Source organism: Raphanus sativus, chromosome 5, assembly GCF_000801105.2.
Source record: "Raphanus sativus cultivar WK10039 chromosome 5, ASM80110v3, whole genome shotgun sequence".
Lineage (NCBI taxonomy): Eukaryota > Viridiplantae > Streptophyta > Magnoliopsida > Brassicales > Brassicaceae > Raphanus > Raphanus sativus.
This window is the reverse complement of record NC_079515.1, coordinates 6,280,613-6,298,115: the sequence shown is the minus strand read 5'-3', so window position 1 is coordinate 6,298,115 and position 17,503 is coordinate 6,280,613. Positions and strand designations below refer to the sequence as shown.

Genomic DNA, 17,503 nt, shown 5'->3' with positions numbered 1-17,503 from the left:
ATTTTCTTTATATATTGACATAATACAATGCAACGGATGCTTCCAGCACTACTATGAAGTTTGATCATTTTAAAATTAAGGAATATATACTGTGAAACTTAAAATCCTATTTTATTTTCATTTTTAAGTCTTTTTCTGAAACAATTAATTTGTAACAGCATGTTTTTCAGATAATTTTTGTATCACTTTCCCTTCATCAGTTATTATATAATTTATATGTACCAATTTAAATATTCCATTTCCTGTTAAAGTACAAATATTAATTATTATTATTGAGCACATCGACCAAAAAGACTTCATATATTCTTAAGGTCCGAATGTAAACAATGGTGGAATAACTACATCATAGTTTTAACAGTAACAGAAAAAAGAAATTGTTACTAACCGCAGTGAGCAGTAGTGCTGTATGTAAACATTCCAAGTCTTGATATTATTCGATCAGTTACAGTAAATGCCTGTGAGACGCGAGATGCCTTACTATAGGAGAATAGTTCTCTAAACAAAAAATTTAGGAGAATAGTATTTGTTACAAATATAGGAGGAAAGTTTGCATAGGTGTATATATATATATATATATATATAATCCAAACTGATTAGAAAGATAAAACTGAATGGTCCAAACTAGAACGCCTCAAAAGAAGATCTAGAAAAACTGCGACTTCAACTGCGATCCTGCCGTCTGATTAAACCCTAACTCCGGTCCGGCTGTTGCCGGTGCCGGAGGTCAATCTGTTCCTCTTTTTCCCTTTTTCCTTTGCTCTCTTCTCCCCTACCTTCCTCGTTGTCGATATGCAAGCGGTTCTGGGTGAGCGAAGACCTAAACGGAGATGCGATTGGTGCGTGACGGAGTCGGTCTTCGACTTCATCTGGAGCAGCGGCGAGGCTCACGAGGCGGTGGATGTTGAGGGAGTCGGCTCTTAGAGAGGTTGGATAAGTTGGATCTGGTTTTCAAGTTTCAGATTCCCGACGAATCAATCTCGACTACGACGCGTGGTTCAACAAGACGCCTCCTCCACTCTTGTTCTCATTACCATCTCGAAGGTGAGAGACTCGGAGGAGAAGACTGATGGCGAGTGGCCCAACCGGTGATTCCACATCCGTTGAATCAAAAATCAAGCTCTGGTTTGCGTTTTGGAGTTGAGATCTATCCTTCTTTTTGTTCTTGTCTATTCGTTTTGTGTGTCTAGGGAGTGAATCATAGATACTGAAGGTCCTGAGTTGGTTGTGGGTATGTGCCGCTGGTGTTGTTTGGGATTAACACACCTAGGCGTTGGTACCGTTTCCTTGGATTGTGTGGTTATCTATTGGTGATAAACGGTTGTGGTCAAAGGCTATGGGGTTGGTGGTTGACATATTCAATTGTAGTCTTATCTTCCAGTTGATGTGGGTGCTGTGATCTCTCGTCGGTTTGGTGTGTTACTGATTGCATTTGTTTTGGGAATCGGCGAGGCTTGTTTGAGGAGAGGTGTTTGACAGGCTTCTAATAAGGGGTAAAATGGGTGTGAGTGCGCTCTTACCATATCCGAAAGTTGTGTCGATCGTGAAACGGTCTCTCTTGTCGGGTTATGAAGTCTTGGTTCTTGGTTACTAGTGGGGTGATATCGTTCGGCAGGCCATAGGCGGCAGCGATATACCCGAGTTGAGAAGACAAAGGGTCTTCGGTTCTAGAAGTGGAAGGTATTGTTGGTTGGCCGAGGGCAACTTCGATATATCCAGATCACTGCATTTGCTATGTTGGAAGGTCTTCTACATTGGATTGTCCTATGTTGGTTTTTAGTTTGTCGTTTTTAATTGTCTTTTCTTAGTTCTAATTCGTGTGTTGGGTTCGTAAGTCGCCCCGATGTGGGTTCGTAAGTCGCCCCGATGTGGGTTTTGGTTGCCGCTTCCTATGGGCTCTTGATTCTGGGGCTATTTCGTTGTGCCGCCAGCTTTGTATGAATATTTGTGTTTAGTATGAATGAATTTCAATTTGGGAAAAAAAAAAATTAATCCAAACTGATTTCTGACTGGATGCACAAAGTGTAATTATTATTGACAATATTTGTGTATATGAAATTAGACTAAAACACACTATTTTGAAAAATATTATGGGAGCATGCGACACCCTCTCTCCTTACTAGCTTCTCCCATGTGTGTGTTCTGTGTACATTCCGAGTTACTGGATATCATAATCACTTATATAAACCGGGCTTCGTAGCCTGGTGGTAATGGAACCTCGGCTGAGGTGTCCGCCACCCAGCTTCGAAACCCGGCCACAGCGATTTAACATCCTTACTGCTGGGGCGCTGGACCCCTTCGGGGGATATTTGGGAAAGTGGCTGCCCAGACACCAGAGATATCAAAAAAAAAAAATAATCACTTATATAAACGTATGTGCATCGTCCTTAATAAGTTAATATGTTTTGCTTAGTAAAAACTAAAAACTAAAAAGCCTTCTCAATCAGGTAATAGCAACTAGCAGGTGAAAGGATTAGTGAAGGATGAAATGTCATGTTGCTGTATGGATAAGACATCGAATATGTTAACTGTAGGAGATAAAGTATTTTGACATAATTAATCATATTGCATTTATCTTTTTGCAGGCAAGTTACAAATTTTATAATTCTATAATTGGGGACAAATGGCATCTGATATCGTTACGATGGTGTAATTATATCCGCAAATAGTACTAGCCATAACTTTTCAGCACTTGCGATGTTATAAAATAAAGTAAGCGTCCAATAAACGGGTAGTCCTGTCTTGCTCCACAAATTTAACACTAGACTATGATGTATTATTGGTACTATTAATCACTATGATATTCAAATATAAAAACTACGTCGACAATTCTCCTTTTGTGATATTTATCTTTACTTTTGTTTAAAGACAATAATCTATCATGTACAACTCTTGAAATTTAACTATCCAGTATGCCAGTCTCCATCCATATAACAACAATTAACAATAGTATAAATATGAAAGGAATACTAAACACGTGTATATTAGTCAGCAAACAAAATATACGTGTTTAATTATTATTTAATTTGTTGAAAGCCCTTAAATGGAAAGGGAGCGAAATCGTCACATAATTGAATTCTAAAGGCATAATATGAATTTTCCACCATAGTAAATTAGTAATTTTACACAAGAAACTCTAATTTATATACAGAACACCTATAGTATGTAGAGTGTGCATGCTAAACTAAAAGCATATATGGATGTATATACTATACATGCATGCTGCATGCAGGTCTGACTCTGAAGAGGAGAGGGTTCGTAGCGAGGGCAACTGTGTCGAACATCAATATATCAATATATATAACTGTTATTTGGTGATTAGAAACGAATCTCAGAACTCCAACGTTCTTGTTTCTTTATAGTTTTTTTTTGTAAAAATTGTTTCTTTATAGTTTGTTTCCATTTTTAAAATATATATTCAAAAGACTCTTTTGAACAAACAAAACTAGAATATATTCCTCGGGCATTTTCCGAAAACTTTGTCCTTTTGTGGTTTTTATTTCTATTTTATAGCTATCTAGTGTTGTTTAGGTTCCTGCTTGGTCTTTTCATTGTGAACATATAATGATACGACAAAAAAACGGGGAAAGGCATATGAAATGAATAAGAACTGATGCAATTTTCAAATATCAACAATCTGCATATTTTCACTTTCGGTAAATCGAGTTCAATTAATTTGGTTTGGTATTTGTTTTTTCAGCCATTGAGAAGATAACTTAAGAAGAAAACGTTAGGAAATAATTCACAGATAGATGATTACAAAGAATATAAGAAATCGACAGATAGCTACCTAGCGAGAGAATAAAAGCGGCCTTGATGTTAACCTCCACCGGCCACCGCTCTTGCCCGCCGCATTTTTCAAATTTTTTTTATGTATAAAATAAAAAGTAACACGTAGGTGCATTGTATGAGTAATTAGCGTTAAACCAATTAATCAACAAGGTTGGAAGAATAAGGACAGGATCAAAACGTCCAATATGAAAAGACATGGAACCATAAAATTAAAAGGTGAAGAGTAAATATAATATGCAAAAGGCAAGAATGATTCTGATTCAAGAATTCTTACAAAAGTAAAACAACGGTGGTGAGAGTTTTGGCATTTCCGATAACGAAGTGCTGTTCCCAAGGGATCAAAAACAATTTCAACTGTGTTTCACCAGCAGCAATATGTTTTTTATTCCAGTCAAAAAATACTAAAAACAAAAAGCAAAACTCAGCCGCAAGGGAGAAGCCGGAATCAGTGGTGGTGCTCATCGTCTTCATCACCGTGACCATCAGGAGGCCCACCTGGACCAACCACTTCCAGCTGCAGCACATACATTTTAAACCAATTCAATAGTCAATCTAAAACGAGTTCTTGCTCTTAAATCATACATTTTACAGATTCGTCTGAGCTATGACTATTTATTTTACCATCTAGAGAAAGCTGATACGAGTTTTAGCTTACCTCAAAGTACTGAGTGCAGACCGGGCATTCAAAAGACTTTCCTTTCTCCAGCCAGAACCACACAACGTCGTGCTCATCCTCTGCAGTTGATCAGACCAAGTCAATGGTTAATAGATGTTTCAAACAATGAAAATCTTACACCATCAAAATTTTGCAACGAGGCAATAATAATAAAATGATAAAATCATCCACGTCATGATAATAAAGAGTGGAGGATGGATGAACATACCGCCTTCACCACCAGGGCATCCCACAATACGCTTGTCATAGTAAGACTTCACGATAGCAGGAGATTCCTGATGTAATACAATTTGGTAAGTGTGTATGTATCAGTAAGATGTATCAAATGGTAGCCAACCGAGATTGAATGCTGCTCACTCAAAAATGTAAAATGACATGGAAATAATAATAAATAAAAAGATCAAATGTCTCAATTGTGTTATTCAGCTATACAGATTGTGCAATCACCAGTCGTATAATCCTATGATTTTCAGTTACTCCAAGGAAGGATTCTTACGAACTAAGCTTCCATGATCCAAAAACACCATCAACATAAATTTTCATGATATGCAAAATTTTCGTCATCATCATCAACATAAGCATCATGGGCAGTTGACAATGGTAAACTAACAAACACAGCTTAAAGATTTGTTGAATGCACATTCAAATCCCATATATGATCCAAATCTACGCTAATGCCGTCACCCAGGGAACTAATACTAATTACACTAACAAAAAAAATCATGAAAACATGACAAGATAAATAAAAAGAGCTTGGTGTGACAACTAGAGATGATGAAAGCGAGTATCCTTAGTGCAAGTTGAATAATATAGGTGAGTAAACCAGCGGAACTCAGTTTAATTGGGATGAGAGATAAGTCACGAAGTATTTGATGATCTGGCTATTTGAGGTCAGTGAAACAACTAAAACCGGAGTTATATAGCCATTCATAACACTAGACTTAAGTGAAATGTTCTTGGTTTGTTTCAGTTATACAGCGGGCTCTGATGATGAGCGTAAACTCCTAAACTAAGGTGAAAATATTCAAAGTGAAAGTTACAGAGATATATTAAACAACTACCAAGTAGATTGGTTTTAATTATATACTAAACAAACCTTAGTTCCAAAAGGACCTTCAGGGAAGTCAATGTCGAGCAGCCTCCTCCCCTGCATCCAAGAAAACAATGAAAAAGGTAAAATTTGATTTAGTCAAAACTGAAGAGCACTATCGTAATGCCAGAAACATTCCAGTAGTCAAACATGATCACAGGTGTATTTGTGTCATAGTGTCACACTCATGTACATATGTGAAAATGCTTAGAGAGGCAAAACAGGAGGTATCATCACCTCAAGTTCAGCTTGAAGCTCCTCCTTTTCATGACCAGTTGCGATGGGCATAACATCCTCCACCTTCTTCTTCGCAACAACGGTCTCAACTGCAAAAGTACATGAGTCATTAAACTGTTCAATAGCAAATTAGGTAGACAGAGTCCAATACTAGAAGAGATCAGAAACTTTTAATGAGAGAGTATTAATTAAAACAAACCTACTTGCTTCTGTTTTGCAAATTCGCATTAATAATCTCAAGAGGTTTTATATATATATCCTTTAAATCTACGGCACACACACGAGGAAGAGATAACAGCGAGAATCTGAGTTTAAAGCTGAGATCTGAAATAAAAAAACAACGATTTATCACCTGATTCGGAGCTGAAATGGCGAGGGATAAGGGAAGAAGAAGCGGGATTGGCTGATCGGTAGAAGCCAACGGGTCTCACGGTGGTGGCTATAGATCGGCGAGGAGAAGCGGCGGCGACATCGGAAGCTAGGGTTTTGAGACCAGAGGAGACGATTCTTCTCCACATGATGATGATTGTGTGTTTGTGTCGTGAATCTCAGGTCACCCCTCCAACTCCAAGGATTAGCGAATCTCGAATCTCTTCTCACCGATGCTCTTTTTCTCAGTTGACCTCTGGGACAAACAAAATAATAATCTCCTCTCACTCTTTATCTCGTACGTGAGAAACTACGCACGTGTCAATCGCTTTTTCATGTTCGGTATAAATGGTAATGCTGCCTAGCCAGGGTTCGAACGTGAGAACCTTAATTAGGCATCTTCAATGTGTCAGCCTTTTTTTTTTTTTTATGATCTTAAACATAAATAGGCTATTGGACTTGTTCTCAAAGGAGTCGTTGCATTAAGTGTTGTTCTAAAACGATCAAAAACATTTTTCACCAACGGTGGAATTTTTTTATTCCAGTAAAAAATTGTAAAAATATATGAAACAGAAAGTAAAACACGCGGCTAAGTGAGAAGCTGTGGAATCAGTGGTGATGCTCATTTTCTTCATCACCGTGACCATCGGGAGGCCCACCTGGACCAACCACTTCTAGCTGCAACACATACATTTTAACCAATTCAATAATACTTCATAAATGGCTTTTGTCTCAGCCATGACTCTGTGTTTACCATTTAGAGAAAGCTGATACGAGTTTTAACTTACCTCAAAGTACTGAGTGCAGACCGGGCATTCAAAAGACTTCCCTTTCTCCAGCCAGAACCACACAACATCGTGTTCATCCTCTGCAGTTTCCAGTAGGAATGTCGATCAGACAACTCAGTCGTAGATAGTGTATCATTTGGTTTATTAGATACATGTATAATTCAATCAATGAGTTGAACTTACCGCCTTCACCACCAGGGCATCCCACAATTCGCTTGTCATAGTAGGACTTTACTATAGCAGGAGCTTCCTAAGGTAAGGTAAAATACAATTAGGTATCAATAAGATTTGACAAAATCTCAAGTGGTAGCCAAAACGACAAATGAATGCTACACTCTCAAGAGACGAATGACATGAAAATGTCAATTGTCTGATGCAGTATGAAAAATTACTACGCACTCATATACACCTAAATGATTTTAGTAATTCAGAAAAAGATACTGAGGAATGCTAAGCAATTGATTTTCACTATCTACCGACACTTGCACACGTTTCATGTGATGCAAATTTTCGTCACCGTCGATGGATATAAGCATCATAGGTAGTGGACCAAGGTAAACTGACAAACACACCAAACCCCATATACGATTCAAATCCAATAAAGAGCTTTATCCAATTACATTGTTCACAAGAATAAATATGACAAAAGTAATATCAAAACTAAGATTAAGAATAAGATAGACACAGTGACAGTCGCAAAGAATGTCTTATAAATAGAAATATAACTAACCTTAGTCCCAAAAGGACCTTCTGGGAAGTCAATGTCAAGCAGCCTCTTCCCCTGTTTTCAATATACGATTTATTCAACTAAATAATACAATATGTATCACAGTTTCTAACTCATAGAGAAAAAAAAAAAAGACGAGGAAGCACCTCAAGTTCAGCTAGAAGCTCCTCCTTCTCGTGTCCAGTTGCAATGGGCATAACATCCTCCACCTTCTTCTTCGCTATTGTCTCTACTGCAAAGTAAAAAAGGGTAATTAATTAACAGTCACTCACCACACCACGCTCTTGCACAGCTTCAATGGTATAAGAGAACAACAAAATCGACAAAGACGTCATAGTAATGACAGAATCTTTGGAGTAACAAGGACGTAAGCATTAGGAGAGAACAGTGAATCGATTGATACGATAATACGGCGAGAATTGCATCTAAATTCAGCATAAACTGAATCAGGAGGTGAGATCTGAAAACGTAGAGAAACTATAGGGCAATGATATATACCCACCTGATTCAGAGCTGAAACAGCGAGGGATGACGGAAGAAGAAGCGGGATTGGCGGCGTGATGGAAGCCAACGTGTTGTCTCGCGGTAGTGGTGGTTATGGATCGACGAGGAGAAGCAGCGGCGACATCGGCGGCTAGGGTTTTGAGATGAGAGGTGACGATTCTTCTCCACATGGTGTGATGAATGGTCGAGTAGGAGATTGTTTGTTTCGTGATCTCAGGTCACACCTCCGAGGATCCCGCTAACGCTTTTTTTTCTTGTTCTTATTCTTCGAGTCTCTTCCGCCGATGATTGGCTGCCTTTTTAGTGGCCGGCACTTTGGGAGAAATTGGAACTGGTCACTGTTACTTATCTTAACGCGTATACACATTACGCACGTGTCAAACAGTCAAACGACACATGATACGTTTTTTTTTGGCAACAACACATGATACGTATACAGTAATAGTGATGATTTTTATATATCCTAAATTAATGATCTAAATTATTATTCAAGAATTTTTTTTTTTACAAATTGTTTATATGCTACAACCTATACGAAAATAAAGTAACAAATTCAGTCTGAATTCATATTTAAAATAAATTATATGCTTAATAAACCACTAATAAAATAAAATTTATTGGTATATTCTAAGATATAATATTAAAATTAATTTTTTTTTTAACTTACACAGTTTAATTTATAAGATAACCAAATTTTGGGTGATATATATATGCTTATATGATTATGGTACTGTTATAGCAATTGATAATTGTAAGAGAAAATGTGGTAGTTTAAGATTTGGGTGTAGTTATACTTTCTTTTATATATGTATTAAAATATTTTTTTCAACAACAATGCATGAAAATATTCTACTGGTAAAAGATTTACGGATGTGAGTTTCGCTAGTTGGATTCAAATCATGGGCAATGAAAAATTTATATGCGCCAATTCTATCATCTGAGACTGAGACGGATGACCTTTCACGGTGATCCACATAGTGACCAGCGCAAGATAGATCTTTGGTCGCTTCGGTTTCTCGTCTGGACTAGGACACTCGGTTTCAAAAAAAAATGTATGAAAATATTTCATCATTAGACATATTATGATTATTTTCTTTAATCCTTCTTTCGCAATAAACTTCAGTATCCAATCTACTGTAGTATAAATTTTATTGTTTAACTTTAAACTTAACGTGTTTGTTTTCTCTCATTTTGATTGTTTTGGGTGTTTCATGATCAACGTTTGTTGGGTGTGTTCATATTAAAACAGCCAGAAAAGAAGAAAAAAACAATTTCAGAGGGGACTTGACTCATTAACTAACTATTTGCAAAGGTGGATGGTGGATATACTCAGGTTGTGTTTTCCTTTTGGCAATATACGACATCAAAAAGCTGCCAAATCGTTATGTACCCCCTATGTCCTAATTCCGAGATCAGCATCAGAGCTGGTGAGACTACTAAGTTAATGCCACCTAAAGACACAAAAGGGCATTAACTTAGGTTCCAAAAAACTTAACCCAAATTCGAACATATGATCTCTTTAATTATGCTGCTGAGACAATGGACTTGCATCTTACTCCTATCCTCTGACGCTCTTAGGGTGTTTTCTTCTGAAGATGATGTTAATTTCCTTGTCTTGTTCCTGTAATGGATGAAGAAAGAAACTAAAAAAGATTGTAATTGATGAAAGAACATGTGTGAAAAGAGAAGAAAGAAAATACCTCTAGTAACCTCTTCCACTTCCCTTCTGACTTTGCATGCAGAGCTTTCCATTCCACGGCTAACTCGTGTACAATGTGGTTTGGCTGCGTGCAGTGTGCTGTAGAAACGGCATTTCTCTTTTTAAACAAAAACAAAACTGTGTGAAGACCATGGTTTGCTACTTAGGAGTTTGGACAATGTTCGAAAAGAAAGAAAAAAAACGTTTGACAAGACTATTGCAACACCTTACTTTCGAAATTGACATCAGAGCCCTATCCACCAGCCTCTGATGTCCAGTAAAGCTTCCACATTCTCCGACTTCCTTTGGGAAATCTCTGCTACACACTAGAGGCCTGCACAAAAGTATCATATAAGTGAAGAAAAGGATTGATGAAGTTTTCACATCTGTGAGAGATAGAACATGACATAGTAACCTCTGATCATCTAACATCAGGCACCCTCTGGTTAACCGAGATATGGCATTATCAGCTGCCTTTTTGGTGTCAAATATCACGAGAGCTCTCCCTAATATGAAAATGCAGTTAGCTTTCTTGTCCTTGCCACTTATTTTTCTTTTTCTTTTTTAAATAATGTTGGAACTTACTTAATATACAGCAAAAAGGTAGGTTTGAAGCAGACATACCAATATGTGGGTTAGAGACAAGACTTGCTGGGATCATCTGGGCATCAACTCGTTCCTTGAAAGCGTACCTACAAAGATTCTGCACGTAACAATATAATCAAACGGCGATGAGTGTGTCACTGTATTTTGTAGTCTTTCATAATTATTTTGCTAAAACCATAATTTGATCTACAAGTTGATGGGATTGTGTTCTCAAAATTGTCTAGGATGCTGAAACAATAGTTCTCAAATATCATTCTAGAAAATATGGCAACAAATGCATACTATCGAGATTTCTATCTCAAAAGTCAAAACTAATTGATCGAGTGAGATTCCTAGTAAGCCACATCAAGATGAAAGCTCTTTTAGCAACATTCATCATGAACTAAATAACAATGGAATCATTTACATACCCATTTTTTCAGATCAACCTAAGATCATGGATGTAGTGATGTCATTTATATAATAGATCATGTCCTTATTTTCAATGTAGGATCACATACCTCCACCTCCATCGATGTGTATGATGGTTCCAGATTTTCAAACAAGACCAACCTTTCTGTTTCAATAGCTCCTTTTAGTTCCTCCTCAAAATTCTGGGTTATATGTATATAGCAGTGATAAATGAAAAAACCAGTGTTTAGTATATAGTTTTCTGTGAACTTCAATATTTCCTTGCCCTGGTTTCGTGTGATGAAAGCCATCAGCTTGTAAAACATTGTTTCAGATTCTTCTTAGACGCAAAAACATTATTGTAATACAGCTGGCCAACATAAGAGGAAAAGCCATAGTTAAGGTGTCAAAGAACTTACCGGTTTCTTGTACCAGCTGGTTCTACCCTGTAAGTCGGATAAAAGAAGAAAATAAATGTCACAAGTGAATACTAACTAAATTCAGACTATGAACAATCTATGTCATAAGAAGAAGTAACTAGTTCATTTAACAAAAGTGTGTTATGTACATTGTTAACGTTTCTCTTAGCTAATCCACTGAAACAGAGACAATTCTTACAATTGTCTGAGTTGGTGGAGCTTTGTCTACAAGAGGTGGATTTTTGGTGAATTTATTCTCTCTTGGTTCAGGGCAATAATCTGAATCTGGAGTATTGAGTAGAAGCTTCCTCCTTTTAGGTTTGTGATCACCTGATGAACCTGAAACAAGTGGACTCCCTGATGGTGTGGTTTTATTTTTCAGACCTCTTGACGTAATATCAGTACTGACAGGAGGGTATTTCTTCACATGTACACGATCAGCCAACAATTCTGGCAGAATGAAAGTTTAGTGTCAATCTGTTCTGTCTAATGCCCAACACATTAAGAGGCCAGAAAAGATAGTAAAAAAAAAAAGGAGCAACCTTTCTTAACTGGGCTTGTTCTACACGTCAGCTTTCCATCTCTGTCATAGTTTTTACCTAACCGCGACTCTGAACGAAAAGATTTCACCGGAGCTGCGCTTGAGTTTAGGCGTTTCTGAGGGTCCTTAGGTATTCTCTTGTTGAAGAAACTCTCCACTGCATTATTAGAGGCAGTTGTAAGTTAAAATTAGTTGTTGAACAACAAAGCTACGTAAGATCTTTTTTGTTCTAATCCAAACCTTTAATTCCAGCTATTGCATCAGCAAAATCCGCTGATATAATTTTCAGTTTTGTATCGAAGGTGCGGGAGAATACATAGCGAGCATCCCTAAGCTCCCTTCTTCCTGGTATTGGGTTCCTTCGGTCATCTGATAAGCACACAACACTGCATTTCCCCAAGATTGTATCCTTGCACACAAACAAAAACAGTCAAGACGCCTTTAGATATAGAGTAAAACCATATCATCAAATTCAAACTCTAACCACATCGTTGATATTGTAAACCCCAGGGTCATCACCACAAGCGAGAAACAACTCATCCCACTGCGGCACGTAATCTCTCAAGTAGCTACGGATGTCCATAGGTCGGAAAAACCAAAGGACCTTGACTTTCTTCTCACCAGCTGAAGTCTCGTACATCCTGATAAGCTTCCCGACGGAGGTCTCGCACTGACCTTGGATTTGGAAATAAGCACAGTCGAAGAGGCGGTACTCGATGTCCTCAAAGGTGAAGGATTCGTAAAAGCTGACGCTTTTATCCGTCCGTCCCACCGCTTTCTTAAGGCCCCACTTGAAGTCAGGGTGGTGTTCTCCACCCTCACCGTTTGGTTGCAGCATAGAGAGACAATCAATCCTCCTAGAGAGAAGACACTTAAACAAAGTTAGATACAACAAAAGTAAAATCAGAGAGTGCAAGTCCACGAAATAAACAATCATAAGGAACGGAACACTCAGCAACATTAAATCCTTAACTAAGGAAAAAAATAAACTTTTTACGAATTGATTTCGCAACACTCAAAAACGTTTCTCCCTACTAAAACCCTAGCCCCACGTTGATGAGCTGAACGGTACCCTCCGAAAGACACAGATTCTACAGCTCTACAAGATAACAATGTCGCAGAAATTGAAATCGGCTATTCTGCAGCCAAGCCGGCTCGATCAGGAAGCAGGATTCGACCTAGAAACCAAAATCTGTAAACAGTGACGGAGCAAGGAGATGGAACAGTGACGCAAAATCAGTAAAAGCATTGCGTGTGTACTGTACGGAAACAGCTAAAAGTTTCTTAAAAATCCACAGAGAAGCAGCGATTTCAAGAAGGAAGAGCTCCTCACCGGGAAGTTGGTGAGCGCCGATCAAAGTGAGATTGTGGAAAACGACGTGAAAACTAGGTAGATGAGCTTGGATAACCGTTTATTCCGGCGATTTTAGGTCACCGGAGAGACGACCGTTAAGGAGGAGGAGGAGGAGGAGAGAGCAAACATGGTTTTTTGGAGGTTTTGTTATGTACTGAGTGAGAGATATAAAAGAAAAAAAAAGCAGTGTGTGTTAGAGCGAAGGATGGTTCATGGAAATTTCTGGAATTACTTAATTACTAATTAATTTTCTGTAATTAGTAAGTTTTAATCCTCTTTCCAGAAACTCTGCAGCGTCTCTGTCTTTCCTTATATAAACATGGAGGAAGCTAAGCTATTTTGTTTGTTTTATTTAACTTTAACTAATCTCTTACTAATATATAGTACATAATTTATTAGCTCTACTTATGGATAATCTCCCCAAAGCTTGGCTTGATATTTTTTAAAAACCCACACACACAGAGAAGACCATTGGGTAATATGCATGACCTCTGTTTGAATAATTTCAACGAATATCATTCATTTGGTTACACTTTATTTCAAACATTTTTGTACATATAAGATTTTGGCACCAAAGATGCGCTTATTGGATTTGACCAATATGCCCTTTAACTACCTCACACGTTTGGAAAGGAAAATGAGCAACACTCAAAAGGGCTATAAACCCTAGCTGGCTAACTGGCATTAAACCCTAAAGTTTTTTTTGTCATATTACCACCGCTTCTCTCTCCGCCGGCTAAAACTCCGTCGTACTGTAAGCTAACCCCTCTCTCTCAAACGCCGTTTCCATTTCCGCGTTTCGCGTATCAGCCTCGATTTTAATTCACCAAGTTCTCTCTTTTTTTGTCGTTTAGTGTTTACTCTTCGAGAAATGGGTTTTTTAGATTTTTAGAGCTAACAGTGTCGAATTGTTTCTCAGGGTTGGTTGAAGGGAAGTTATGTATTCGATTTCGAAGATCCTGCAAAGGTAATAAAAATCTTCGTTTCTGTTTTTTTTTTTTTTTTACGAGTTTTTGTGTTCACCAGCTTTGTTTCTTTCTTTATTGTGTGATTTGATTGAAAGGTTTTATTTTTTGTTTTGTTTCTCTTAATTGTGTGTTTTTAGGAGCTCAAGATTTAGTCTTGCGCCTTCTTCGTTTGGTGCTGTTAGTAAGCTAGAGATATCAGTAGGTGACAAAGGAAGTGCTTCCAAATCACCTGGATTGATTTTTAGTAATGAATCACAACGTTTAATCAGTCGCTATTCCGCGAGAGATATGTTCTCGCGCTTCATCGGCATCAACAAGCTCTCTTCGGTTTCTGATGTTAAAGAAGAAAAGGAATCTGAACCAGAGGAGGCATTTCCTGTTTCTGGGGATGATGTAGCAGAGGGAGTTGTTGATGATGATGATGATGATTCTGTGTTCGATTCTGAGCTTGGTTGTGACATAGATGCGTGTGATGATGATGGTCTTGAAGTTGAAGTGGAGGATTCAAACAAGGGGAAAGCTAAAAAGACAAGAGCACGATGCGAGTTGTACGACTCCATTGTTGCTTATAAATCAGTTAGACATGTTCTTCAACAGTGGGTCAAAGAAGGCAAAGATCTGAGTCAATCCGAGGTTTCTCTCGCTGTTCACAACCTGCGTAAACGCAGATCCTACGCTATGTGTTTGCAGCTGTGGGAGTGGTTGCGAGCTAACACGCAGTTTGAGTTCACAGAGGCAAACTACGCCTCTCAACTGGATTTGGTGGCCAAGGTGCATAGTTTACAAAAAGCTGAAGCCTTTCTGAATGATATTCCAGAGTCTTTCAGAGGGGAAGTGGTGTACAGAACGCTCCTTGCGAATTGCGTGCTTAAACTCCACGTGAAAAGAGCCGAGGACCTTTTCGACAAGATGAGAGAGCTGAAGTTCCCAACGAGCGTGTTCGCCTGCAACCAGCTGCTTCTCCTCTACAGCAAGCACGACAGGAAGAAGATACCTGATGTTTTGTTACTGATGGAGAAAGAAAAGATCAAGCCAACTCGGGGAACTTATCAGTTCCTGATCAACAGCAAAGGTTTATCCGGGGACATAGCTGGAATGGACAAGCTAGTGGAGACGATGAAGGAAGAAGGTATTGTGCTAGATCCGGAGATACAGGCTACACTGGCTAGGTACTACATAAGTGCTGGGCTTAAAGAGCGAGCAGAGGTGGTTATGAAGGAGATAGAAGGGGAAGGGTTGAACCAAACTCCATGGGTGTGCCGTTCGTTGCTCCCTCTTTATGCAGACATAGGAGACAAGGAGAACGTGAGAAGGTTGAGTAGGTTTGTTGAGCAGACGTTGAGGTATGATAACTGCATCGCTGCTATCAAAGCGTGGGGAAAGCTGAAGGAGTTCGAAGAAGCAGAGTCTGTGTTTGATAAACTTGTGGAGAAGTACAAACTCGTCCCTATGCTGCCCTACTTTTCGCTCATGGAGATATACACCGAGAACAAGATGCTGACGAAAGGCAAAAACCTGGTTAAAAGAGTGGCGAGTGCAGGGGTCAAGATTGGCCCGTCGACGTGGCACGCGCTCGTGAAGCTATACATCAAAGCTGGAGAGGTTGGAAAAGCTGAGATGATACTGAGCAAGGCGACGAAGGATAACAAGATGAGGCCTTTGTTTATTTCGTACATGGCGATACTTGAGGAGTACGGGAGAAGAGGGGATGTTCATAACGCGGAGAAGGTTTTCATGAGGATGAAGAGAGCGGGGTATGCAGCTCAGCTGATGCAGTATGAGACTGTGCTCTTGGCTTATATCAATGCTAAAACTCCTGCTTATGGGATGAGTGAGAGGATGAAGGTGGATAATGTGTTCCCGAACAAGAGTCTGGCTGCGAAACTGGTTCGGGTTGATCCATTCAGAAAGAGTCCAGTGTCTGTTTTACTTGATGAATGAATGACCCTTAGCTAGTTATCTTGTGTTAAATTGAGCTTTGCTGAGTGTTTTTTTTTTAAAATTAATTATGCGAAGCTTAGGGGATAAGAAACAGAGGATTCGTTTTCCTTGAAATCAAAATTTCTTATCAAGTTGTGTTTGTGTAATTTATGTTTTGTGTTAATTGTATTCAAGACAACAAAAATTTAAGTCCTTGAAGACTGGTTCGTTGTTACTATCATCCTGGTTCATCGTTCTCTCTATTACTTTCTTTTGAATGCTTATGCACCTAGTGGTGGCTCTTCTTGTTTCGTTTGTTGCTTAATCCCCACGTCGTTTTGACTGGAAACTGAATTTTAATTTCTTTAATGACAAAAAAAAACAACAAAAATTAGAGATGTCGGAGTGTTCACGAGTTTGGAAAGAAGAGATTGACAGGAACTGGGCTGCTAAATATCTAAATATCTAATCTATTAATTTAGGGATTATCTACTATTCGAAATTCTCATTTAAATTTTGGACTCTTTCATAATTGTTGCTAGAATATATGATGTTTCCTATACAATGCAACCTACCAACTTAAATTAAACCAAATCTTAACCAACATAGATTAGTTAAACCTAACCAGTAATACTTTTATAATATTTTTGGTTAATCTCTTAATATAATTAGATCGGGTTTAGGTTCAGTCCATTCGGGTTTCGGGTTTTCGGGGTCAAAGATTTCAGCTCCATTCGGATATTTTTAAATTTCGGTTCGGGTTCGGTTCGGATCTTTACGGGTTCTGTTCGGGTTCGGATAACCCATTTAAAATGTTTTTAAATTTTCAAAATTTATTATATACTTTAAATTTTCAAAATCTATAAGAAAGATAATATATTACATATAAATTTTCATAACATATATGCCAAAATACCTTAATTTAACACATAAATTAGTTTTCTTTGAATATTTGGATAAAGAATCAATAGATATTTAACTATTTTGGTGTTTTCAGTATATTTTAGCTATTTTAAACATTTACTTTTGACTATTTGCATATATTTTCCGAGTATTTTGGAAAATTAAAAGGTATCTTATATATTTTTAATATTTTTAATATACATTATATATAAAAATAATGTATGTATTCAAGTATATAAATTTATTTCGGATACTTCAAAATATTTCGGTTTGGATAGGGTTCGGTTTCGGTTCTTTAAATACCGAAATTTTGAATCCGTTCGGATATTTAATCAATTTTGGTTCGGGTTCGGTGCTACTTTTTTGGATCGGGTTCGGTTCGGTTTTTCGGGTTCGAATTTTTTGCCCAGCCCTAATTAGATCATATAAAACTGAACCACTCTTAAATCAACGAGTTCTATATCATTCCAGACATAAGAGAAAAAATATCTGACTCATTTACAACGTAAACATACAAAGACCG

General features: G+C 37.9%; 4 protein-coding genes across 7 annotated transcripts; 1 reads left to right on the top strand and 3 right to left on the bottom strand.

Annotated features, from left to right (window-relative positions):
* Positions 1 to 4,019: 4,019 nt before the first annotated feature.
* LOC108863094 (cytochrome c oxidase subunit 5b-1, mitochondrial) lies at positions 4,020 to 6,451 on the bottom strand. Its single transcript, XM_018637406.2, has 6 exons — positions 6,145 to 6,451; positions 5,793 to 5,881; positions 5,562 to 5,612; positions 4,674 to 4,740; positions 4,445 to 4,524; positions 4,020 to 4,303 (listed from the first exon to the last, which is right to left on the bottom strand). The coding sequence occupies exons 1-6, from the start codon at positions 6,308 to 6,310 to the stop codon at positions 4,235 to 4,237; spliced, it is 522 nt and encodes a 173-aa protein (XP_018492908.1). The 5' UTR covers positions 6,311 to 6,451; the 3' UTR covers positions 4,020 to 4,234.
* A 169-nt stretch (positions 6,452 to 6,620) lies between these two features.
* Positions 6,621 to 8,508, bottom strand: LOC108863093 (cytochrome c oxidase subunit 5b-1, mitochondrial). Of its 2 annotated transcripts, none has more exons than XM_018637404.2 (6): positions 8,179 to 8,508; positions 7,823 to 7,905; positions 7,680 to 7,730; positions 7,133 to 7,199; positions 6,950 to 7,029; positions 6,621 to 6,839 (listed from the first exon to the last, which is right to left on the bottom strand). In XM_018637404.2, exons 1-6 carry the CDS (start codon positions 8,348 to 8,350, stop codon positions 6,771 to 6,773), a joined length of 522 nt encoding a protein of 173 aa, XP_018492906.1. In that variant the 5' UTR covers positions 8,351 to 8,508; the 3' UTR covers positions 6,621 to 6,770. The 2 variants fall into 2 exon arrangements, with proteins under 2 accessions (XP_018492906.1, XP_018492905.1); XM_018637403.2 differs by having other exon boundaries at positions 7,823 to 7,908; positions 8,179 to 8,507.
* A 962-nt stretch (positions 8,509 to 9,470) lies between these two features.
* LOC108858052 (protein ANTI-SILENCING 1) lies at positions 9,471 to 13,377 on the bottom strand. 3 transcript variants are annotated; one of them, XM_057010540.1, is made up of 12 exons: positions 13,169 to 13,377; positions 12,320 to 12,692; positions 12,076 to 12,244; positions 11,837 to 11,992; positions 11,494 to 11,744; positions 11,295 to 11,321; positions 10,986 to 11,078; positions 10,504 to 10,582; positions 10,295 to 10,385; positions 10,111 to 10,213; positions 9,881 to 9,997; positions 9,471 to 9,801 (listed from the first exon to the last, which is right to left on the bottom strand). In XM_057010540.1, the coding sequence occupies exons 2-12, from the start codon at positions 12,671 to 12,673 to the stop codon at positions 9,739 to 9,741; spliced, it is 1,503 nt and encodes a 500-aa protein (XP_056866520.1). In that variant the 5' UTR covers positions 12,674 to 12,692; positions 13,169 to 13,377; the 3' UTR covers positions 9,471 to 9,738. The 3 variants fall into 3 exon arrangements, 2 of the variants coding, with proteins under 2 accessions (XP_056866520.1, XP_056866519.1); XR_008946026.1 differs by lacking the exon at positions 13,169 to 13,377 and having other exon boundaries at positions 10,106 to 10,213; positions 12,320 to 13,157; XM_057010539.1 differs by lacking the exon at positions 13,169 to 13,377 and having other exon boundaries at positions 12,320 to 13,157.
* A 448-nt stretch (positions 13,378 to 13,825) lies between these two features.
* LOC108856624 (pentatricopeptide repeat-containing protein At3g15590, mitochondrial) lies at positions 13,826 to 16,326 on the top strand. Its single transcript, XM_018630474.2, has 3 exons — positions 13,826 to 13,943; positions 14,109 to 14,156; positions 14,295 to 16,326. Exons 2-3 carry the CDS (start codon positions 14,128 to 14,130, stop codon positions 16,096 to 16,098), a joined length of 1,833 nt encoding a protein of 610 aa, XP_018485976.2. The 5' UTR covers positions 13,826 to 13,943; positions 14,109 to 14,127; the 3' UTR covers positions 16,099 to 16,326.
* Positions 16,327 to 17,503: the final 1,177 nt, after the last annotated feature.